Source organism: Eulemur rufifrons, chromosome 11 (assembly GCF_041146395.1).
Source record: "Eulemur rufifrons isolate Redbay chromosome 11, OSU_ERuf_1, whole genome shotgun sequence".
Lineage (NCBI taxonomy): Eukaryota > Metazoa > Chordata > Mammalia > Primates > Lemuridae > Eulemur > Eulemur rufifrons.
Window position 1 is genome coordinate 12,549,376 of NC_090993.1, and position 24,789 is coordinate 12,574,164.

Here is a 24,789-nt window from a genome sequence, read left to right on the forward strand (position 1 = left end):
AATATACAAAAGCATCCTTCATTGTATGTTTGGCTAGATCTAGTACTTTGCCAGGGGAAACATGCCGGCAGTCTGGCCCAGTGTCTGAAGGACTACGACACCCTGGAGTTCTGAAGCCCACTTCCCCCGGTGTGGTTTCTCTAAGTTGTTTTGTAGCTTCGGCTCCAAACTCTGCCTGCATCATACCCCTGGCTCTGCTCTCCTCTACCGGAAAGCCCTGCTTGTCAGACATTTGCACGTGTCCCTGGAGAGCCGTGACCCTGTGTACCCTTCCTGGGGAGACATCAAGGGGGTGCATCATTTTCTCCACGGACAGAGGCTGGATCACTGCCACGTTCCCGAGAGATACTCACGACACTGACTCAGCCTAAATGCTGGAAAGACGGCCCCGAGGAGGCTGCACTGTCTCTGTGGGCAGCCAGCCCGTCGCCGGCCAGGCCTGCAGGACTCTGCACACGGGCAGTGCGGATTCTGCTAACTCACTTCCCCCAGTGCAATCCGTCCAGCTTGTTTGGCAAAAACTGTCTTTTCCCATTTATGGGAGAAATATTGCAGAAGGGCATTTTGGTCCTAGAGATTATGCCATTTCATCTCCTTGGTTAATGCACGATGCAAAATTAGGGTCACAGCTAGTGAAAGTCAGAGCCAACGTGACAGCCTAGGTCTTCTGGAATCACTGAGCGAAGGGGACTCTACTCAACCCCAAGCCACGGAAGGGTCTTGCCTAAGACTTGGGCTGGTCTGGGGAGCGGCAGTGGAGTGGGAGGAAGGCCAGCCAGAGCCCTCCGGGGCAGGCTCACCTGTAGGAACCCGGAGGGGTCGTTCTCCTTGATCACCTCCAGGCAGTACTCCATCAGCCCGGTGGACTGGCGCAGCTTCAACGTGCAGTGGTTGATCTGGTCCCAAACCATCTGCAATGGGAACACTCCTTTCAGCAGGTGTCTCACGGGAGGAAGAGCAGGGAGGCCACAGCCAGAGCCGGAGAACTAGCCCTGGAAGAGGCAGCACCGGTCTGGACCACTCGCACCCGCTCCTCCCTCGCTCGGCTCCCGAGCTCCACGTGTCCTCTTTCCTGGGGAGTAAACAGACTCACTTCCCAACAAGTGGGGCCGCAGCCTCCAACACAGCAAACGTTCTGAACTCTGGACAGTAACGCGGAGACAGGGCATGATCTGGGACGCCACACGACTGGCAACTGGCTTCTTGACTCACTGCCAACCTGTCGGTGTGGTCATGGAAACTCAAGGGACTGAGCCGCTGCACTGGTAAACCACGGGTCATCGCCAGCACCCACTCCTTCTCTCCTTGAAAGCAATATTCTGATTCAGTTAGGAAGTGTCTCCAGCACAGATGGAGCTCCTCGAACAGTGACAAGTCCAGGCGTCAGGGCACCGGGCTGAGCCAGGCACTCAGGGTGACGGCGGCCGCATGTGTTGTTGCCGACTACCGAGTGCGAGAGATCAGAGACAGAATCCCAAGAAGGGGGCAGAGCTGGAGGCCTGAGCAAAGCCAGGCCTGTCACTGGTCGCTTCTGCCCTGCACGATGAGAACAGCAGGACAAGAGGAGTCCCTTAGAAAGAAACAGGGACTTAGAGAACGTGGGCTTCTGACTTGAAGCCAGCAAGACACAGGGAATCTGCCTCGGCTCTGGAGAGAGAGAACGTGGGTGTTCAATGGCCTCTGTCAAGTCACAACAGTGCAGCTGAAGCAGACGGTGCCCCCTCCCTTGCCTCGTTCACTCACTGACATTCACCCAGCGCCTGCCATGCCCCGCCGCACACCTGGGGGGGGAGGACGTAACAGAGGTGAAATGTACCGGTCGCCCAGGTACTTACCTTCAACTTGTGCTCCCTCTCTTTGGTCACCTTGGTGAGCAGCTTGGCTTTCTGCCGAGTCAGAGCATCCACCAGGGCGTCACACTGAGCGACCAGGCAGGCTTCGTAGTCCAGTCCGTTTTCCTGGGGGGAAGCAGAGAGCTCTAGAGAGGAGACGCCGAAATCTGGTGAGCGCCACGGACAAAGAGGCACTGGAGAGAAGTTCAGCCCAGAGTCGTCCATGACGTTGTTAAGTTTGAAACAATAGAAACGTGAATTAGGGAGGCGTCCTGTGGATCTCAGCACACCTATATGGTGGAATATTCTGCAGTCACCCAAATCTTGTTCACAGAGCATTTTAGATACCATGGGAAATGCTCATAAGACTGTTAAGAAGAAAACAAGGAAGGATACAAGTTGTGTACAGCATAATCCCATACATACTGTGTATGTGTGCCTGTGTGTGTGCCTGTGTGTGTGTGTGTGCGTGTGTGCCTGTGTGTGCGCGTGTGTGTCTAAAGTAACGGAACAACATGTGTCAAAGTGGTGAGAGTGGTCACCTCTGATGGTGGGATATTGGTGAACTTTTTCTTAGTTCTATTTTCCCTACTTTCCAAAATTTCTGTAATACGAACTTGTGCTTTTTATGGTCAGAAAAAAGTAAGCCAAACAAAAAAGTAGTGCCCTTGTTGTAGGGGCTCTCTCCGTTTATAACAGAATCATTCTGGGTCTCTAAGACCAGCGTGGATCATTGCTTCCTGTTATGGGCTGAACTGTGTCTCCTAAAATTCACATATTGAAGTCCCGACCGGCCCCCAGCAGAACGTCCAAATGTGACTGTATTTGGATAATTAAGTTAAAATGAGGTCATACGGTGTACCCAATCCAATATGACCAGCGTCCTTGTGAGAAGAGCAGAGCAGGACACAGACACACACAGAGGGAAGACCGTGTGAGGACACAGGGAGGAGACGACGTCTGCAAGCCCAGGAGAGAGGCCCCGGGGACACCAGCCCTGCCAGCACCTCGATCTCAGACCTCCAGCCTCCAGGACTGTGAACCACTGGAAACATCGGAAACATCATGATTGATTAATAACATGCCCTGCGGCTGAAGCCTGCACTTTAACTCGTTAGGAAGGACGGCTTTTGTGGGCTGATTAGGAATTCGGGGTGCCTGGTCCCTTTTCTTCATCCAGGCACGTGACTGCTTTATGGGTCCCTCATCTCATGAACATCTCATCTCTGCCCACGCACCGTCACACGGCAGCACGCGTGTGTGCACTCTCTGCCCTGCAGACCGAGCCCCCTGCCCCACTGGTCTTTGCATCCTGCGTCACGCTCAGTGTGTGACACCGTGTAGGTGCTCAGTATGTACATCTATTTAGTAAATGATGCATCTATACTGGAGTCCGTGATTACGTGGGCGTATTTGGGTACGAGGGCACCAAACACAGATTTCCCACGGGACCACCCGGCTGTGTAGAACGCTAGATCACATCTTTGCAGCCCTCTCTTGTACGATTCTCTCCAACTGGCTCCATGTGAAATTTCTTTCCCATATCAGGTGTCACGTGGCTGTCAGGGGAGTGAGGACGTGGGACCCTCAGCAGCCAGGTCTGCGCAGCAGGACACATTAACCTTCCAGTGTCCACCGCGAAGAAACTGCTTCTCACGAGACTTTCCCTTTCTTCTGGATACGCTGCATCTTTGCGCACTTTCTACACGAGTGCGTCCCCCCCAGGCCAGAGCTGTGCTCACCTGAATCTGCTGCAGAATGTTCTTGAGCTGGACCAGAAACTCCTTCGCTTCCTTCGCCTTGTCCGAAACTCCGTTTAAGGCCTGAGATAGTTGTGCCTGAAAAAGAAACCACATATTGAGAAGAGACATTAGGTGTGAAAGGCACACAAGGCGCACTCCACCATGAGAGCCTGTGTTTACACAAGGGGGCAGAAGTGACCCCACGCACGTGCTGTCCTCGTTGATGGAGAGACCACCACTGACTCATAGTCCTTACAGCATCTGCTCATTTTGCCAGCGGTGCTTGACGTTGATTGACTTGCAGACACTCTTCTGTCTGCCCCCAAAGCTGGAGAGAGCTAAGGAGCACCCAGCCAAGCGGTTGAAGCCGACAGGCCAGCCCTGAAGTTTGCAGAGCCCAGGACAAGAAGACAAAGGGAGCCCTGGGGCCGGCCTGGCCCCCTCTCCCCATAGCCGTTCCGCCCCTCATCAGAAGGCACTCAGGTATGGACATCCCAGACCCCTGGCCAAGCTCGTCCACACCACACCTACACAGCCTCCTTTTAGCCTGGGGTGCACCCAGTGTCTATACCCGCAGCCCTGGGGACTCCTCCCCCCGCAGAGAGGAGTGTGGCCGGTGAGGGGTTGGATCAGTTGCTGGGGCCCGAGGGCAAAACTGCTGGCTGAGCTCAAATCTACGGCCCTTGGCGTCAGGTTTCTCTTTAAGGAACCACATACACACACCATCAATTTGTCTTTAAAACCTAGCTATTGAGCGGACGGATGACCTTGATTTTTAACATGACTCTCATTTTTCAAATTAAAAAGCTGAGGATGGAACAAAATGGAATCAGAAAGGCCAAGGTCTCCTTCTCCCCCACACCCCCTGCTAGGACTCTGCTCAAATGTCACCTTGGCGGTGACACCTGTCCTCACGACCCTGTAGAATAGCCCTCTCCCCCCCGCCCCCCCGCACCGCCTTACTCTTCCTAACATTCGTCACCCCCAACCCAGACTTGTGTGCCGTCGGTCTCCCCTTCCCAGAACGTAAGCTGTCCCGGACAGGGACTTTGGGTGGTTCACAGCCGTATCCCGGCACGGGACGAGCACCTGGCGCGTGCATTAACATTAGTATTAATTCAACTCATTAATATTAGTTGCATGAATGAATCAGTGAATGTGATTCTTCAGACCACACCGGTGGTTCTCAGAGTGTGGTCTTGGCCCGGCAGCATCGGCATCAGCCGGGAGCTTGTTGGAAACGCACAGCGTGTGGCTCCGCCCCAGCCCTGCCACGCGGACACTGGGGTGAAGCCTAGGAGCCTGCGTCTTAACGAGCCCTCCAGGGCGCTCGGGTGCAGTCTGAGACCCCCTGGACTTACAGATGAGCCTCAGCGAAGCCGAGGAAAAGGGCGGCAGAGGAAGCCACGGGGTGGACGGGAAGACGCGGAATGCAGAGAGAGACGGAAGGGCCCCCGCAAATGCAGCGCACTGACGTTCCCTGGAGGCCAAGGTTTGGCCGTCTCGCTCCGACCGTGCCGGGAGCCTCCAGCTGAGGCTCGGGGAGGCAGCCTCCTCGGAGGTGTCCTCGCTCCACGGGCTCGCCCATCCAGAGCCCCGGCTCGGCCGGCTCAGGCCCCGCCACCCCACAGCTCAGCCAGGTGCTCCATCCCTTAATGCGGTGCCTGGGTGGTGACACCCAACAGGACTCACGGAGACAACAGCCGTGTCCTACATCTGTGCTGTCCAGCAGCCACGCGTGGCCACTGAGAGTTTGCAGGTAGCTAATGTGACCAAAGAGCTAGATTTTTAAATATTATGTGGTGTAAGTTTCAATGACCACATTCGGCCAGGGGCTACTGTCCTGGAGACACAGGTCTTGTCCCCCATATGGTGACCTACAGGCCACCCGTGGCAGGCTACCAAATGAGCTGCTGGGAGAGGTGACGATTCCTGGCTTACATCCTGTCCCTGTAAAGACTCTCATCGAGAGCCCCTCAAATCCCACCGCCTCGAACCGTTGACGTGCTGATTAATACGTAACCTACTGACATTGGAAAGGACCCTGATTTGTTACTGAATCATGACATTCTGCTGATTTCTTTCTGAATGATGAAGTTTTAGTGACCGTCTTACACGTAGAACATCTCAGCCCGCATGTCGTCGTCGGTGGCCAATGACTGTAGCGTCGGCATTGCATCCTCCAGTGACAAAGGACGACTCTCTCACAAAAGCCTCCAACTTGGAACAGACCTCGGAACACGCCTGACTGTGTCGGTGCCTCGTCCCCAGGCCGGTCCTCCATGTGGCTTCCGACAGACCTTTAGCAAATGATTTCTGCCCCAACAGTCTTCACTTTGGGCGACACACCCTTAGAGCGTGCAGGGCCCAGGACAGCTCAGCCCGCCCCGAGATACCGCTCTTGAAAGGAGGCTGGGCTGTCAGCACCGTTCACAGCCCCTGAGGGGTATCTCCAATGACAGGGATTTGCAAACTGAAGCTTATCGGTGCCTGGAAAAGAACAGCGATCCCCTCCCCAAGGTGCCCCCCCCCAGAGCGTGGGCGCACTGAGGCAGTGCCTGGTCCCCTGTTGGGTCAGCTCAGGCTGCGGTAACAGAAAACCACAGACTCGGTGGTCTAAACAGCAAACATCTATTCCCCACAGCTCCGGAGGCCGGAAGTCTGAGATCCGAGCTCCAGTAGGTCGGTTCTTGAGCGGGTTGCGAGCGAGTTCTCACTGTGCGAGTCCCCGCCAGAGCTGGGTGTCAAAAAGAGCTTGGCACCTTCCTCCCTCCCCTCCCGCTGCCTCTCCCGCCATGATCTGCACACACCGGCTCCCCTTCCCTCCCGCCAGGGTGGGAGCTCCCTGACGCCCTCGCCAGGAGCATGCTGCTGCTCCGCCTCTTGTACAGCCTGCAGAACCGTGGCCAAACACACTTCTTTGTAAACCGTCCAGCCTCAGGGTTCCTTTACAGCCACACAGACAGACTACGGACATGCATCCTGGCGTGTGCACACAGAGAGCTCTGCTGTGCCGTCCTCTTTGCACAGGGGCATTAACCCATCACAGAGCTCCGCCCTCACGGCCTCATCTAAACCCAATTGCCTTCCAAACACCCGGCCTCCTAGCATCGGCACACTGAGGACAGCGCTTCGATATATGAACTTGAGGGGGACACGAACGTTCAGAGCGTCCTGCTGACCTGTACAGCTCTCAGTGGAGAAACCTGGTTGTTGTTGTTTTTTTTTTTCTCCTCTGCATTTCTAGCCAGCAGCACTGCACAAAGCAGGAGCCCCAGAAATGCTCCTCCCTGGTCGAATGCGAAGCAAAATGATTGCTTGGGAAGAGGCACACGCAGAGCGGGACAGATCGCAGCAGGCCCGGCATCGCCGCCAGCACCTTCCCGGAGGAGCCCAGCAAGCTTGCTTTTGCCCGAGAGGCCCGGCCAGTGCGGGTCAGACGCCCTCTGCCCAGACCAGCGGCCAGCACTGCTCTGCCCAGCCGGTGCCGGCCTCCCGAGAGCCCAGCCCTCCCTGGAGCCTGCTGACCCGCTTCCCGCTTGGCAAGAGCACCAAGGAGCTTGGCAAGGCGTCCAAGGACAGAGTGGTTTTGAAGGAGATCTGTGACCTCAGGCTCACGCCTGGCTGAAAGCGGAACAATCTCACCGCTCAGCGGACACTGCTTCCAGGCCCTCCAGACCTGCCACCTGATTTTCCTCTCGGCTGCTCCCTCTGCCCACCTGGACAGGTCGCCAGAGTGCAACCCCCGCCTCCCCCCGCCCCCAGGCCAGCCGAGTGGTGTGCTCAGCCGCGTGCCCTGGCCTGCTGGCCGTGGAAGGGTCCCGGACGGGCACATACCTGACCTTGTCTCCCACCCAGGTGCTTCATGTGTGAAATGACCACAAGTCACCTCTCCTCGCTCGGGGGACAGCATTATGGAAATCAGACCTGATTATTCCAGTGGAAAAGGAGCGAAGGTTTTGGAGCGAAGGAACGACCGGTGTCTTCATTGGCGACGTGAGAGGTTTACAGCACATTGTACTTTGTTCAGCTTTTTGAGACACGTGCTGCTTTCTTTTCCCATAGGGACAATTTGCAGTGTTAGCAGAAGACACTGAAAATCGTCCCTTTCTGATCTGAAGGAAGACCCTGACGCCTGAGGAGGGAGATAGATGGGTTTGTCCCTGTGACAGGTGTCGATCACGCCAAACCCCTGGAAAAAATGGAAACATCTGGGCAGAAGATAAAAGTTGTTTTGTGGCTGGATGGATTTTAACGTGGATCAAAAACCTGCAGTTTATAGCTTCCTGTGCCTTTGAGGTGAGGATTACACTCCTGCAGAGTCCCCGAGTTTGGACAGACGTCTTAAAACATGCATGTTTCCTCGCTGGGCCGAGCCGGTGGCCTCCCTGGCCCAGCACGAGGCCGTCACCGCACCACCCTCGGGAGAAGCTCGTAGGTTCCCTAGAGACACGGGCTCCCGTTCCCGCAAAGCCTTGCGCTCGTGCTTCAGACGGCGTTTTAGTGCGAGACGGCGCGTTGCGTGAACACTCTGGGCTTGTGTGGTTCAAATCCTGGCTCTGCCACTATGAGCCGTGTGTCTTGGGAAGACACTTCGTTACTTTATTCTGTAGTGACCACCCCCCCCCCATGTGAGAATGGTAGAAATAATAATCCTTACCTCACAAATGTCACTATTACTATTACTATAACCCACTCATTCCCCAATCCCTCTTCAGCTGTGCAATCGGGCTCTGGCATCTATGACTGTATCTCAGCCACCGGCTGGGACCCGCCTGTTTTCCGCTCACACAGCCTCCCGGGTGACCCTCCTGTGTTTGCCGTGGCCTCGGTGGACAGGCCCTAAGTCAGCAGCTTTGAAATGCGGTCCCTGTTGTTCCTCGGCAAGACTGCCCAGCGGAGGCACAGAGGCTGGAGCCAAGGACCTGAGGAGGGACACAGTCCAACTTCTCATTCTGCACACAAGGAACGTGAGCGTCCCGCAGCATGGTGAGGTGCACAGGGGCGCGTCAGCGCTGCCGTTTGTCACCATTAGTCGCCGCCAGGCGCAGAGATGCTCGGAGCATGCGGGACGCGCAGCAATGCTCACAACTCTTTGCACACGCTTTTCTCTCTTTTCACCTGAGGCTTTCTGTGAACCTGTCCAAGACCCTATAGGTAATTAAAGGCCATTCCTGTTTGGGTGTAAAAGGGCCAGACACTGGAGCGAACTGTCGTCCCCGGGCTTGAAGGGCGTGGGGCGTAAGACCCGTGTTAGTGCGTGTGGCCATTTGAACGCAGCTATCCCGCCCACTGATGCTTGGGGGACACGGATCTCCTACGAGACCTTCCCCTTGGCACCGTGAACCCCGCTGCCAAATGAGCAGAGACAGCTCCCGACAGAGCCCCCAGCCCCCAGCACTGGACTGCAGGGCGCAGGGCTCAGGTTCAACGTCACCATGTGTCTGGGTGGAGGCAACGTCCAATTATTTAATATCTCGTGAAGATCACGGCTTTAAGAGCACTCCAGAAAATTGAATCCCACATATCCAAACGACCTCCCACTGTTCTCTCTCAAACACAGCTCCGATCACGTCACTTTTCCACTCGGCGATGTCCCCCACCTGCTTCCTGCGGAGTCGGGGTGCAGCCCTTGGCTCCGTACCCAGGCTGCCCACGCTGCCGCCCCTCCAGCAGCACCGCCCGGCCTGCCCACACGGCGCCCAGCCTTCGGCCAGGCGGGGTCCGTCCCACCTCCTCGTCCCTCCCCGCCCTGCCTCCGCCCTGGTGGTCCCTGCTGCCTCCCACGCTCCCTCTCTCCTGCTTCCCTATCAACCCCCACCCATCTGCCAAGACCCTTCCCAAATGCCACTGTTCCTGAAGCTCTTGCCCCCTTCCCCAGTGGAGTGTGCCCTCTGAACTCCCAAAGCCAGGCCTGGCCCCCGCGACGTGTCTCTGCCTTGGACGGGTGGCCCAGGGAGCTGCACCGGCTCCCTGCCCTGCTGCCCACCCACCCGGGGAGCCCTGCCTTGAGCGCTGCACTCGCTGGGCGGCACGGCGCCTGGCACGTGCAACGCACGCCATAAATATTTGTGTCAGTGAATTGGCTTTGCTCTAGATTTCTGTCTGATTAGCTGCCCCGAGCTATTTGAGTCTCAATCCTCCCCCCACTGGGTGTAATTAAAAGGGCCATGTGGTCAGTGCAGACGCGCTGCTTCTGGGGCACGAGCCCCGCACGGTCCTGGGCACCAGGAGTCTGGCCCTGCTCTGCGGACTGACATGCTTTCTTACGGCCTCTGGGTGTTAACTGTTTCCAGCTTAACTGCCACCCCTGATCGGGCCCAAGCTTTGTCCCACAAGACAGAACTTCTGAGGTCGCCCCACTCCGTCTCCGCTGCAGACAAGAGGGCTCCTCCGCCCCACGTGGCCCTGCTCTCGCCGTTTCCCGAGCAGCCCGCCGGCAGCTGGGACAGCCCTGCCCGGTGGCAGCCCCTCGCCCCGCGGCAGAGAGCAGCTTTGTTTCCTGAGTCTTCTCTCAACTGCCCTGGGAGCAGAGAAAGGACAGGGCCTGGCCGGTCCTGAGAGGCCTTGGGACAGACCCCTCCCGCGAGCAGTGACAGCCGGCCCTCCCAGATTCCCCACCCCACCGTCAGCTCCCAGGCTCCAGTCCCCAGCCCTGCGCGCCCAGGTGGCGGAGACTTTGCTCCGCGGGGCATGGCGGACACTAAGGGTGGAGACGTCCCCTTCGGGAGGACCCGGCTCAGGACTGGCCAGAAGGGGAGCAGTGCTGAGTGTCAGACCCCTGCCATGTGAGGCTGGGGTCACAGGCAGAGAGGCCCGCCGCCCAGGAAGCAGAAGAACAGGGATCCAGGGGCTGATCCGGGCAGCCTGTCCCTCCAGCGGCTGTGGCCCAGCGTTAGGGTGGAGTCCCCGAGGGCAACGCAGCTCAGATCAGCCCCGTGCCACCGGCTCCGTGTGGTTGGGCCCCAGGGTCAGTAAGGAGGGAGGTGGGATTGGAAGGGGGCTCCTAGTCCAGCGTCCTGTCCAGTGCACTGAAGCTCCTCCAAGTCCCAGAGCCTCTGCCGAGCCACGGCCACGATGCTGTCCACCCCGAAGAATTAGTTGTCTTCGAAGATGCTGCCACCCCTCACTGTCCCCAAGCAGGGCTGGTGCAAAATGACAGGATACTCTGAAAGAATCCCCCTTTCCTCGGACCCCGGGCTCACTCTGTCATAGGTTCCAAGGTGTGTAAGGTTCCAATCGCTTCTGTGGCAAGTCACAAGGAACCTTAGTGGCCTAAAACAACACAGATCTATTATCTGACAGTTCCGGAAGCCAAAAGTCCCAAATGAGTCTCACGGGGGTAAAATCAAGGTGTCGGCAGGGCAGGTGCCTTTTCTGGCTGCTAGAAGTCACCTGCATTCCCTGGCTTGTGGTTTCTTCCTCCCACTACTCAACCTCTCGGGCTGTGGTCTGAATGTTTGTGCCTCCCAAAATGCATGCATTGAATCCTCACTCCCAAGGTGATGGTATTAGAAGGCAGGACCTTTGGGGGCGATCAGGTCGTGAGGATGGAGCCCTCACGGATAGGATTAGTGCCCTTATAAAAGAAACCCCAGAGAGCTTCTACCATGTGAGGACACAGCAAGAAAGCGTCATCTGTGAATCAGGGGACAGCACCCAGCAGGCACTGAACCTGCCAGTGCCTTGATCTTGGACTTGCCAGCCTGCGGAGCTGCAGGAAGTAAATCCCTGTCCATAAGCCATGCAGTCTACAGCAGGCTGAATGGACTAAGACGTCTTGCGTCCGTCCTCATGGCTCCTGCTACTGACTCGGGTCCTCCTGCCTCTCCTACAGGGACCCTGGTGGTGACAGCGGGTCCAGCTGAGCGATGCAGGAAAATCTCCCCATCTCGAGATCTTTGACTTCATCGCATCTGCAAAGTCCCTTCTGTGATGTGCAGTGACATTCACGGGTTACAGACGTCCCTGGAGCCTATCACCGGGCCTGCCACAACTAGCAATTGAAGTTAGCCTCATCTAGAACCTCATTCCACGTGTGATGGTGGTTCCACGTGGTTCCACGTGTGCTGCCTCAGAGAACTACACACTCACTGAGGCCGTGTCAGATGCACCCAGCGTCGCACTCCCAGCCTAGAGCCCGAGCTGGGCCACGGGACTCCCTGTCAACGGTGCCCGATGGAGGGTCCGTGTCCGCCCGGATCGTCAGGCTCCGTGCCGGGGGAGTCATCAGGACAAGAACCACCCACAGAACCAACATCCACTCCACAGAGATTTACCCCCTGAGCCCAGAAGGGTGGATCTTGGTGAGAACGGCGTCATTCTTGTGCCACAGGGTGAAGCTCCAGCTGTCTGGACCCAGCCACAACTTGTTTGGTGGCCTCTCCTCTCCCATGGTGGGACAGAATCAACAGTAACTGGTGACTTCCAGTTAATAGCAACAGCGATAGCAATTGACAAGGTACTAAGTGCTGAGCTCTTTACTTGCCTAATTTAGTTGATTTCTCTCAACCTCTCCAGAAGGTGCCGTATTATCCCCATTTTGCAGAAGAGAGGACTGAGGCTCAGAGAAGTGAAGTAACTTGCTCAAGGCCACACAGCTAGTAAGTGGTGGAGCCAGGACTCAAATCTAGGTTTTTCTGAATCCAAAGCCCATGGTTTTTGCACTCCCTTGTACTGCCCTTCAGTTACTCAACTGACATGGAGGGAACACAAACCCTGATTCTCCCTCCAAATCTCTCAGAGGCAGAGCTGACGGGCTGGGACGGTCCCTCATCTTCTGGCTGCATCTTGACTCTCCTGCATGCTCAGGCAGGGCTGCCTGTCTGCCGGAAGTGAATTCATCAGACCCGACTGTCCATTCCATTAAGGTTTTGAATGTGCAGCTGCCTGGGGACCCACCACAGGCACTTCCCAAATGTTGACAAAGCAAGGTCACCGTCAGCCTGGCTAGTCCCTGCACCACAGCAGCCCAACCACAGGAGGAGGGGACGCTGACCACCACTTCCCTCGCTGTCCCACACACAGGGGACGTGTACTGAGAAAGGTAGGAACAGCAAGAGTGTCTCTGATAGCAGTGTGACCCCATTTAACACGGGTCCCAATGCCATGGAGGTGTGGAAAGGATCATGTGGACGCAGGAATGAAAGCCACCTTCATTGAACAGCTTTAACTTAAAAGCTTTCCCTGGGTCCCACCACAGACATTCCACCACCCATGACACCCAACAAACCCCCAAAGGAGCAAGAAATCAGACAGATGACAGCACAAGTCTTGCCCACTTTGCCCTGACGCCCCTGAGGTCTGTTTCAGTCTGCCAGCTGAAACAAGACATTCTGAGAACCAGAGGAGCCTCAAGAAGTTCCCCATGGTGCACATGAGGACAAAATAGCAGGAACCACTCAAGCAACTATTTGAATTTTGATTGCATTTTCCCGGTAAAAGGTAATTTTCCACGGGTCTCTGGAGTTTCTGCCCATCTTACAAGTGAGGCTCTGACTGCTGTTCATTCTGCTCTGTTTCCAAGGGTATTTGCGTAGAGGACAGCCTTGGAAGACAGAGATGGGGTCTCCCTTGGGACCGAAGGGCTCCATGCTTACTGCCCTTCATAAAAGATTCCGGTTTGCTAAGCCCAGGGTTCCTTTCCTGCAATGCAACCTATGCTATGTTCAGGCATCATCTGGCCTTTTCACATCACTTTATGGGAACCGACCCAAACATGCTGATTCTCTGGCTACAGCTATTGCTGTGAGTAATAAACTGTTCTTCATCTCTGACTCAGGAGTCTCCCGTCTTCTGGCTGCACCCATGCAGGCTAATTTGTCTGCTGGTAAGCAAGCTAAAATCTCAGACCACTCGCAGTTCCCGACACGACACCTCCCAGCAGGGCCTTGCCCTGACTTCCGCCTCTGTGCATGGCCACAACCCCAACAGGCTGCAGGTGTGCGACCCTGCCGGGTGGGCGGGGCTGGGTGAAGGGCCAGCATTCATCAGCAATAGCTGCAGATACTTCAGTGAAGGAAACCAGTTTGGAAGGTCAAAATCACACCCTCCAAACAAGCTGACGGCGGGTGTCGATGTTCACGTGAAACACGTGAAGTGTGATGAATGACTGCACTGCTACACCAGCCTTAGTTGTCGTGCTGGAGTCTCTTCGTTGGCCACTGGCAGGCAGCTGTAGCATGTCTCAGTAACCGGCAAGATCCCTGAGCCTTGATCCCAACATTTGCAAGCAGCACTCAGCGTTTGTAACAGTGACGGGGGCACTGCTCAGGAGTGGGGACTACCTTAACGCAATCTTCCAGAGCATTCTAGTCCTCTGGGGCTTTGTTCAGACATACTACTCGTTTGCTTATTTATTCATCTATTTATTGCAAAAGGGGCTTAAGGCAGTTTGCGAAGGTCTATAAAATTCAAAAGATCGCAACTTAAAAGAAAGAAAAACAGCTCCCCAGAGCAAAGCGAAGACCCCCGGCAGCTAGGTGAGATGGAGAAACCAGTCACGGGCCCTGCGGGTGCCCTCCTGCCCGGGAGAGCGCAGGACAACTGAGAAGTGCAGAGGGAGGATGGAGGGGCTCAGCGGTAGCCTCCACACAGCCCGGGAAAGAATCGGTGCACCTGGGGAGGTCGATAGAAATTATGCAAATCGTAACACAAAGAGAGATTAAAAAGAAGACGAACAGAGTATCTGAGAACTGTGGGAAAATACCAAGCAATCTAACATACGTGTCATTGGAATTCCAGAAGGATGAGAGAGAGAGGAGGGAGAACAGAGCAGAAGAATGATCTGAACAGACAGTAGACAAGAATTTTCCAAAAATAAAAAAAAAGACACCAAACCAAAAGTCCCGGAAGCTCAGAGAGCCCCAGCAGGATGTGAATGCACCTGCTTCTCTCCACCCCTGCTGCCTCTCTCCTCCTCCGGACCTGTAGCCCAAACTGCTGGAGGAGCCTCAGGTTATCTTCCCTCCTCCACCCTTGTCCCCCGCTGGCCACTTTCCAAGCAGCAGTCAGAGTGCTGTCTCAAAGAACAGACATCATTCCCCAGCTTGGTGCCTTCGGTGGTCCCCGTGGAACTTGCGACTAAACCCAAACTGCTCCCCGTGGCCTGTGGGCCCTGCGCTCTCTGGCCCCCAGCTCTCCGCTCCTGACACTCACGCATCTACGACTCCAAACACGCGGCTTGTTTCGGTCCTTCCACACGTCAGGCTCACCCACCCCTGGTTCCTGGCCCTCCTGTGCCATGTGCGGCCCTCAGAACCGCACGGGGCTGGCCCCTTCCCATCCAGTCGCCAAGTCTTAGCGTGAACACGGCCCCCTCGGAGATGCTTTTTCAACCTGCCCGCCAAGGAAGTTCGCCTAAGTATTTTTTTAACCGTGTTATTTTTACTTCCATCTTAGTACTTATCACGACCACAAATTATCCAGCTTACTTATTTGTTTGTTTACTTGATTATTTTCTTTCTCCTGGGACTAGATTTATGCTCTTTGAGAGAAGAGAGCAATTCCTTCTGTGGCCTCAGTGTCTCGAACAGCACCTGATGGGATTCAGGCGTTCAAGACATTCATTGACTGAATAAGTAATCAGATGAATGGAAGAATAAATAAATACTCATTAGTGGCATGAGCTCAGAAAAAGGATGTAATGGGGGCATGCTCAGTGTTTACGTTCTTGTAGTAAATGCTAGAGATTGCTTTTAGTTATGTAGTTACACAGCTCAGCTGATAGTAAAACCAGCCATGTGGGAACAGATAATTTATTGAGTGATGGTGATGTCTCAGTTCCTCATTCTAAGGGGCCTGTCCTTTCTGATTATTCATATCTCATTGGTTTCCTGGCTTTATAGATATCACCCAGAATCAAACTATAAATGAGCATCGGAAGATTGAGTAAATACAAGTATTTACCTAAATTCCCTAATACAACCTTGACCTAGTTTTAGATGACATGTGAGTAAGGCCCAGCCCCTTCCTCTGGAGTGAGTGCTGGCAGGTGTCACCATTATTGTCTTACATGCACGTCATTGAGACACCATCCCCCGCCTCCTGGGTTCCCCGGCCCCACCTCACCTTGCCCTGTCCTTGCGGCTCCTCCCCTACTCTCTCTTTTCTCCAAACCGTGTCCCCCTCTGTAGCCATAGGTGAAACCGAGAGGCAGTGCTAGTGATCTCTTAGGTCCCCTCCGTCCCTCAAACTCTTTGTCTTATTTGTCCTAAACAGGTGCTTTGGCTCCCCTCATTCCACCTTTGATTTCCTGTTCCCACTACCTCATTCTAGCTGGGACAATAGGTACACGCCACTGTGCCCAGCTCATTTTTTTCTATTTTTTTTAGTAGAGATGGGGTCTCGCTCTTGCTCAGGCTGGTCTCAAACTCCTGAGCTCAAGGGATCCTCCTGCCTCGGCCTCCCAGAGTGCTAGGATTACAGGCATGAGCCACCGCGCCCGGCCCTGTCCCCACTTTTTTAGAGTAGCTGTCAGCTAACCCTCTATTTCTTCCATGCATAATTACTCTTCAGCTGATGCCGTGGCCATCTGTCATGGTTTAGATCTGCACACAGCATTCTGCTGCATTTTTACAGTTATTCAAAATGTACACTAAGCAACGACAAAGGGCCATTTGTTACAAAATCATCTCACAACTTGCTGTGCAAGTTTAGCAAGCTCTTTCATTTCAAGTTTCCTCGTCTGCAAAATGAGGAGGCTGCAATTTGTTAGAAAACAGCCAACCCTAGAAAATAAAAATCAAAAATCCCTCACAATTTTGCTGGAAAGAGCTTTGCAAAAGAAAATTCCAGATGGGGAGGGATGAATCTGTTAAAGCTCCTTCCCAATGTCTGTCTGGATTCTCTGCTTCTCTTTAGGTGCCCTGGTTACAACTGTCATAACCTCTGCCACTATCTGGACGGGCCCTTCAAATGTGGCTAAAGAGTGGATTGCGTGCCGGGCGTGGTAACTCACACCTGTAATCCCAGCACTTGGGGAGGCCGAAGTAAGAGGATTGCCTGAGGCCAGGAGTTCAAGACTAGCCTAGGCAACATAGCGAGACCCCGTCTCTACAAAAAAATTTTTAAATTAACTGGGCGTCGTGGTACATGCCAATGGTCCTAGCTAACCTGGGGAGACTGAGAGGGGAGGATTGCTTGAGCCCAAGAGTCGGGGGCTGCCGTGAGCTACGATGATGCCACTGCACTCCAGCCTGGGCAAGACCTCATTCCTTGTCTCTAGGGGGAAATAAAAGAGTGGATAAAGTACTCTCTTTGCTGCTTTATAGAACTCAGACACAAACTACGATAAAATTCAAGGTACAAACAGCAAACAGGTTTCTTTTCAATCCTAGGAAAGCAGCAAAAAGCATTTGTCTAGAATTCCGTTCTCCTCAGGGCCCTGTGCTCTAACACAGAGGCTCATACAGCTTTGCAGATACTTCCGGCCCCTCAGATACTCCGCCCATCTCTGCGTCAGGTGGTTTCTGAGCACCATATGGTCTCCCAGCACCCAGAATTTGCTGAACCTAAAGATCCAGGTTGGTGCCCAGGGTAATCTAATTCACAGCTCTGAGACCTGCTAGAGTCCATTTATTGGGGGGGACACACCCACTTCTCAGATGACTTGCAGTGACAGTCATGGGCCCAGCACCCGGGGCCCTCAAAGTGGTCCCGTTAGGGTTTTTCAAACCTTCCTGTACATGCAAATCACCTAGGATCTTGCTAAAATGCAAATCCTGAGTCAGTAGAAGTGTTGTGGGATTTAAAATTCTGCAATTCCAACAAGCTCCTAGGTGATGCTGATTCTGCAGGGCGGCAGACCACACTTGGAGTTACAAGGTCAAAAATTCAAGTTTTGGGATTCTTGCCTTCTTTCCTCAAACCCACTTTTTGTTTCCCAGATGTGTGGAGTGATAAGGAAAGCATGTTTCTAAAAAACAAAAAAAGCATTTCAAATGGCGTAACATAAGCGTTCTTTGTAATGGTTGTTCCTGAATTACAGACCTGCTTGGAATGAAATCTCAGCATAGGTCAGGGCTACAGCCAAGGAGGCTTGGAGACAGAGGTGAGGCTGGCACAGAGATGGACATGGCTTTGCAGCCTCTGGTGATGGGCCCTGGCTCCTCTTCCCAGGGGTCTGAGCAGAGTCGCCATTGGTTCTTAGCCAATTTGGGGCAGATGGAACAGAAACCAGCCTAGGCACTTCTTTTTCCAGAACTGCAGAGTTGGTGAAAGATTGAACTTCTCAACAATTCAGGCTTCCACTCAGAACGAGCACATTCCCGTGCCACACGCTCTGAGAGCCCTGACGATTTCTGTGCAGGTGGACTCTGCAAAGCCTCCGCGTAGAGTCCGCGCTGGCTCGCAGCATTCAGCCACGGAGCTGCAGACGCCAGGCCTCCCAGAGCGCGGCCAAGCACTTCTCTCCACCTGACTCTCTCTGCCCACCCAACCCCACTCACAAATGCTCAGGTGGACCCCCCAGCCTTTGTCTTTTCATGGCCCTTAAGACCCCAGCGGGGATAGCGTGCAATAGCTGTACATGTTAAATCAGTTTTTGAGGGAAGGCAAATCCCTAAATAGTAGTTAAAAATATAAAAATCTGAATATTTGTGATCCTCTTTTAAAAAATAGTTCTAACAATAATGTAATCAATCTAGCATACAATAGTTACTAGAAACAAGACAATCCACCTTATTACTACTCCCTATGGTCCCCATCCACGTGTATTTTTCATTATTTGTATATTTTTGCTACTGGGAAAAAACAGGTATCATCTTTATGGAAGATCATTTGGAAACATTAATTAGATGTCTTAAAGTCAGGTATCTTTGAAACAGCAATTCGATATCTAAGGAAATAATTAACAGCGTAGGCATAGATTTACCTAGAAAAATGTTTGTAATAGCAGAAGACTTAAATCAACCTAAAGTTTGGCATTAGGGAGTTGATTAAATAAAATGATAAATCCTTAATGACAGAACGGCACGCAGCCATCACAAATGATGTATATTAATTGTTAGTAGAGATATTTATATCATATTATGAAAGGAAAATGGGCAGTTTCAAAACAAGTGTACAGTAGAATTTTAGAAGGAAAAACTTCAAAGTGGTAGAAATGTGTTCTCTGCAAATTGGGATTTGGGAATGATATTTAATTTCTCCATTTCTACATCTATAATTCTAATTTTTAACAATGAGTATTTATTACTTGTTAAGGTAAAAAGGTGTTTTTAGAGAACTACAAATATTAAAATATGTAGGGCCAGACATGGTGCTCTGCTCCTGTTGTCCCAGCCCCTCAGGAGGCTGAGGCGGGAGGATCGCTTGAGCCCAGGAGTTCAAGCCCAGCCTGGGCAACATAGACTCCATCTCTAAAAAAATTAAAAATTAAAAAACTTTTTAAAAAGTACACCTATGATCACAGTGCAGCTACCATTACATTTCTGCCTTTGTCGTTTATGTCTTATTCTTTTAACGGAGGCGGTCTTTGCTCTGAGACTTGAAAAGCTAAAATACCTCTTTTACAAAATAAGGTCAGATGGGGTGCTGGGAGGCCATCTGCCCTTTGGCAGAACCTCAAGACGTGGAAATGAGCCGAACCCGCATCTTTCCTGAGTTTTCCAGGCCACACTGTCACCCTCCTTGCTCTCACAGGGAACAGTAATTCTGAGACCCTGGAGAGATTTTCTTTTCACGCTCTTCTGTGCTCCCTGGCTCTCAACTCCTGAAGAAGGGCTTAGCTAGCATCCCATAACCTCAGCTCAGGGGTCAGCTTCTGCCCATGCTAATTCAGGGCCGACCATCTGTACCCAGCAGGTCAGAGTCACCCCTGAAGCAGGAGGTTCTGACATTGACATTCTGTGACACATCATGCTAAGGAAGAGCTATGGCCCAAGGTGACCCTTTCCCCCTGGCTTTGGGAACATACAAGACTCCATAATCAAGCTACAAAAAGATGAAATCTCTCCTGGAAAGCTACCTTTCCCTGTCCTATTTTTCACAACACACAAAACTTCACATCAGAAGTTTTTTGAAACGGTTCATCTTCTCCCAGGAGAAGCAGCATATACAAATGTGTTTCACCAAGACCTAAAGTTTTTTGCACTGTTTTTAAAAGGTGATGGTAAATCTTGTTTTAAAAATAGATTTCCGTGTCACATATATGTCTCTTTACCGAAGAATCTCTAATCACAAGGCAAGTTGCAGTCACACCAGAGAGGAATTAAAGCAAGGCTTTGATGAAGGCTTCTCCAATCACAAGAATGTCGCTGTCCCGATTCTATTAATAGTTCTGGGAGTGCAGTGAGGCTTTGCCGTGGATTCTGGGATTTTTAGATAATAACAAAAAAAAATTCCAGAGATTTAAAGTTTTACTGAAGAACTTAAATTGCCAAGAATGGGAGTCTGAAATGGAGTGTTCTAGGCTGTCTTTCGAAGGTAGCCACCTGCACAGCTGACGGGGTGGGCTAGGTGCCCAGCCAGAAAGCAAGACCTCGAGTTCGCACTAGGCTCCCTCCTTTGTCTTTTGTTTTGATCACCAGCCCCTAGTTGAGATGCTCAAACTAAGCGCTCGATAATTTCCCTTTCTTTAGAAAACAACAGCACTTGCTGAAAGAGAACAGCAGAGCTTCTATTCATTCTGGAAAACAGGTGTTCACAAAAGCATTTCAGAATGTCCCTGCTGGATTGGGGAGGATGTCTTAGCTCCCTGAAGCAGCATCACTAGATAAAAACTAAGACACTAGATCCTACGTACTCCTATCCCCACAGGTTACATATACCACATGTGCTTCCCAGACCTCCTCACAGCTTTGCATTGTGGGTCGAGGACACACATTTTTATAAAACTGCTGTTGATACCGAGCCAGGGATGACCAGCGATTTTCCTCACATGCCCTTGGTTCTTGAAACCGAAGCTCATTATCCAACTCACTTTTCCACGGAAGACACTTAATTCCTCTTATGATTGCAAATTCTCAACTATTAATGTCTTTGGTTTCCACACTTCTCTAATTCTGACCATTTGAGTGGCAACACCTAGAATTAGTTTTGGCCCTCTAGGCTGTGAAAACTGAAGTTTGCGAAAGCTGAATGGGAGATACAGAACCTGTACTTCTTGTCTTGGTAATTGATCACAGCCTCTTGGCAAATGATTTATTTGTAAAATGATGTCTGTTCACTGAAAAGATGAAATAAGTACGGCAGCTACAATTATCATGAAGCAATATGCAACAAAATGTCATATGAATGATAACTAACTCAAGGCAGACATTCTGATTCAGCTCAAAGCTATTGTAGACTCAGCATAAACAGTGTCAAAAGTTGCCAGCTCATGTTTTCTCCAGGTAACCAAGTCAATGAGGCCAGATAAGCGCTCTTTGCTGCTGTCCTATAGCTTTCTGCAAGTCCATTGGTTGTAAGTGTGAGGACCATACAAATAATAAGTAACATTTAAGGTACTGTGCTAGAAGCTAAACATACAGTATTATACTTAATCCTTACCACAAGTATCTGAGTCAGATATTATTTTCGATGGCGTTAAAATTGTGCCTAAACTCGTAAATTACAAGCCCTAAGATTTGGATCCAGGCCTGTGTAACCATAGAGCAGTTTCTCACCAGAGGCACCCTGACATTTGGGACTGGATAATTGTTTTGTGGAGTTTTCCTGTGCATTGTAGGATGTTTAGCAGCCTCCCTGCTCTCTACCCACTAGATGCCAGCGGCACTCCCTAGGTACAACAACCAAAAATGTCTCCAGACATGGCCAAATATGTGGGAGGGATTGGGGTGGGTGGTGCAAATCGGCCCCAATTGAACCTGCTCTAGAACTAGGGGTTTGACTCCAGATTTCTCTTCCTATCTACTATGCAAATTTTCCTCTCAAAGGTGGATTTCTAAAGTGTTTCCCCCTTTTTTCTAATTAATTTTAAAATGTTAAATTATAATAAAAATGTGTTCATTGTAGCAGATGAAACTATATACAGTCATTATATATGAACAAATCTATACAGGCGAGCTTAGTATCTCAGTCTCCTCCTCTTTGCACCTGTGCTCCTGTTTTTGCCTGTTTCCAGTTGGATGACACAACACAGCCTTGGAAAATTGCTTTATTTTCTTGTGTCTCTCCTCCCCAACCCAAATGCATATTTCTGGCTGGGCTGTTTGGAGAACGCTTGCCTCTTCTGGGCTGCAAGTTTACTGGCAAGAGCACAGTGTCTGATAAAGTGTCTGAATGTGCAGGTGCAGGTAGGGGCCCTAACTGGGGATTCTCACTCTGCCAGGCCTGTCTCCCCGATCCCTGGACTTAGAAAAACCGACCTCAGTCTTGTGCTGGGTCCAACCAAAGACCTAACCAGAGTTTGCCGGCTTCTCTCTTTGTCCGAGTATCAGATACAAGGACACCTTGCCGGCGTAAGTTGCTGAGTGGCAGAGGGAAGAGGGGGTTCTGCTTGCCTTACACAGAAAGGAGCCCTCAGGGTAACTTACTAGTCAGAGGTCGGGACCTAAAGAGCCCTGCGTCTGCGTTTTCGGTGCCCTTTGTGTAGAATCCTAAAATCTCAGGTGAGAGGGGACCTGGTAAGTCATTTCCCCCTACCATTTCCATCCTCAGCATCCAGCTCAGAGGACCTGGAGTTCATTAAGTGTTTGTCAAATGACTGATTGATGGAATGGATGAATGTGTGGGATAATTCCTGCTTGACCCTCTGCCAGCCCTCCAAGGAAGAGGCCAAGAACTTTTCTCCTTGCACCCTCTTCCTTGGCACCCGTGCCCCCAGGCCCTGCCCAGCAGGCGCTCACCTTGTGCTGTTTCCACATGGCCCCCAGCGGCTTCACCTCGTGCTTGCCGTGCCTGCCCTCTTCCAGGCACAGGTAGCACACCGGCGTTCGGCAGCTCACGCAGTACATGCTGTAGTTTTCCATTTCATGTTCCGGGCACGTGGGGAACTTGCGGGCCGCGCTGCCCGCAGCGGCCCCGGCCCCGGCGCCTCCAGGGCTCTTGCAGCCGCTGCCTCCGCCGGGGGCGCCCTGGACGGCGCTGGGGGGCGCAGGGGCTGCTTCCGCGGGCGCAGGCGCGGGCGGCGGCGGTGGCGGCACCAGGCGATGCTTAGCGAAAGGTCCCCGGGAGGGATGGCACTTGAGCTGGCAGGCAGCGCAGTAGAGCACGTCGCACTGCTCGCACAGCGTGGCGGCCGGCTCTGGAGGGGTGCGGTCGCACAACTGGCAGATGGCCACGGCCGCGACTGCGGACGCCCCCGCGGCGGCCCCGCGGCCCTGCTGGTACCGCTGCACGATGGCCTCGAGCAGCCGATTGCGCTGGAAGCCGCGCAGGCCGCGGTGGTCCAGGGAGGCGCTGCGGTGGCACTGCGGGCATGTGATGGAGCTTGAGGACGAGGACAGCGTGGAGCAGGCGGCGCCCCGGGCCGCGGCGGCCGAGGAGCCGGGTGGCGCGGGCACCATGGGCAGCACGCGAACCCCGTTGGGGGACTTGAGGCTCGGGGTGTAGGACCCATAGCCGCTGTCTGTCTCGCTGTACAAGCTCAGCTTGTCCGCGTGGTCTCCGCCACCTGCCGCACCGCCGCCCAGGCCGCCAGCTGCGCTCCCGCCCGCACCGCTGCTGGCCGCGCCGGCCGCCGCGTCGTGGTCCAGGGGGGCAGCGGCGGCGGCGGCGGCGCCGGCGGGCAGCCCCGAGCCCCGGGAAAGCAGGAGCGGCTGGGGCAGGTGCTGCTCGCCATCCGGGGTCTGCACCGCGATAGTGCGGGCGCAAGGCAGGCAGACGTTGTGGGAACAGGGTAGGATGATGGGCTCCCGAAACAGGGATCCGCACACGGGGCACTTGAGCTCTTCCTCCATCGCGCCGCCGCTGCCTGCGCTGCTCGGGGCTGGAGGGGACTGGCCGGGCTCCCGACAGGGGCAGAGGAGGACACGCCTGGTTAGCACCGGTGACACGCGGGCGGGGGCATCACGCGGGCGTGACTACTTCACGCCGAGGGGCACGCCCCTTTCTCTGTCCGGTGGCCACCGCCCTGCGATGATTGGGGCAAGAGAAGGGAGGGGTCCTCACCTCCTGCCGGGGCTCCTGCACCGGCGGCTTCCACCTGCGGCAGGGTCCAGCGCCGGCCGGCTGCCCTCGCGGTGGCCTGCGAGGCGCGGGAGGTGATGAATCAAGACCGGCGCGCGCCCCTCGCCGCGCCAGGACCAGCGGCCAGGCTGCTGTTCTGCAGCTCTCAGCCCCTCGGCTCGGGTGGGCGACACCCCCAGGCCCCCTTTTGTCGCCGCCCCTCCCACTACCGGGCGAGCGGCCGGTGGGCAGGAGGCGCAGGCCGCGGCGGGGCGGGGATCAGCACCAAGCGGCGGCGGACAGCGCCCGCGACCCGTGGCGGGGCCGGAGCTGCGCGCCCAGGGACCGCCGGGCCGCCACCCGCGGGGCCTCGTCCTCGGTGCGGGCCGGCCCGGAGCCCGCGCTGGCTGTCCTCGGCGGCTGTGGCCCGACTGACCCGCTTCCCGGGGTCCCGGCGGCGGCTCCTGCGGCGCCCCTGACCTTGGCCGCGCGACGCCGCGCAGGCGGGGGAGGGCGAGCGCTGCTGCCGGGAATCCCCTCCCGCCCCCGCCCCGCGCCGCGGAGTAGTAATTTCCCGGGCAGGGAGTGGTGGGGGAGGGGACGGCGGAGGCGCCGGCTCCGCTAATGGGCGCTCGCCGCTTGCTGCTGGGGGATCGAGGGCAATGCTAAGGGCCTCGCAGAGAGGATCATTGTTAATAACGAGCCATTATTTGGAAAGAAATTGCATCTTGAATTAGCACAACGCCCCTCCCGCCCCGCCCCTGCCATCGTCTCCCTCGCCCCCGCCCACCGCCACGCAGGGTAAAACGGGGCTCTGCAGCGCCAGCCGTTCAGAAAGGGACAGGCACCTGCTTGGACAGTCGCTTCCTAAAACGATGGCAAAGCAAAAAATGCAAGTCACAAAATGTCGCCAGCCTGAAGTCACAGGGTGAGGTTTTATTCGTGAATTGAACCACGAGCCATTTTGTCTCTGCGTTCCGTGCCCGTCTGCGGCGCTCGGTGCGGTGCCCAGGCGGGGCGAGGACGCGCGGCGGGTCACACTCGGGGCTCCCCGGCGGGCGCGAGAACGCGTGCGTGGGCTCCGGCCCTCGGAACCGAGACCCGCCCGGCCCGGCCCCAGCCCACCGCGGGCGTGGCCTTGCGCTGCGGGCGGGAAGTCGGCTCGC

The 24,789-nt window shown here is 54.2% G+C and overlaps 1 protein-coding gene across 3 annotated transcripts in view; it reads right to left on the minus strand.

Annotated features, from left to right (window-relative positions):
• TRIM67 (tripartite motif containing 67) overlaps positions 1–23,415 on the minus strand; it is a 33,352-nt gene extending 9,937 nt beyond the window's left edge. For 2 of the 3 annotated variants that reach the window (XM_069484723.1, XM_069484722.1), the window contains exons 1-4: positions 22,363–23,415; positions 3,575–3,670; positions 1,836–1,958; positions 801–911 (exon numbers count right to left, since the gene is read on the minus strand). In XM_069484723.1, the coding sequence (XP_069340824.1) occupies positions 801–911; positions 1,836–1,958; positions 3,575–3,670; positions 22,363–23,415 (1,383 nt within the window). The remainder of the gene's footprint in view (positions 1–800; positions 912–1,835; positions 1,959–3,574; positions 3,671–22,362) is intronic. The other variant, XM_069484724.1, reaches the window with a different exon arrangement.
• Positions 23,416–24,789: the final 1,374 nt, after the last annotated feature.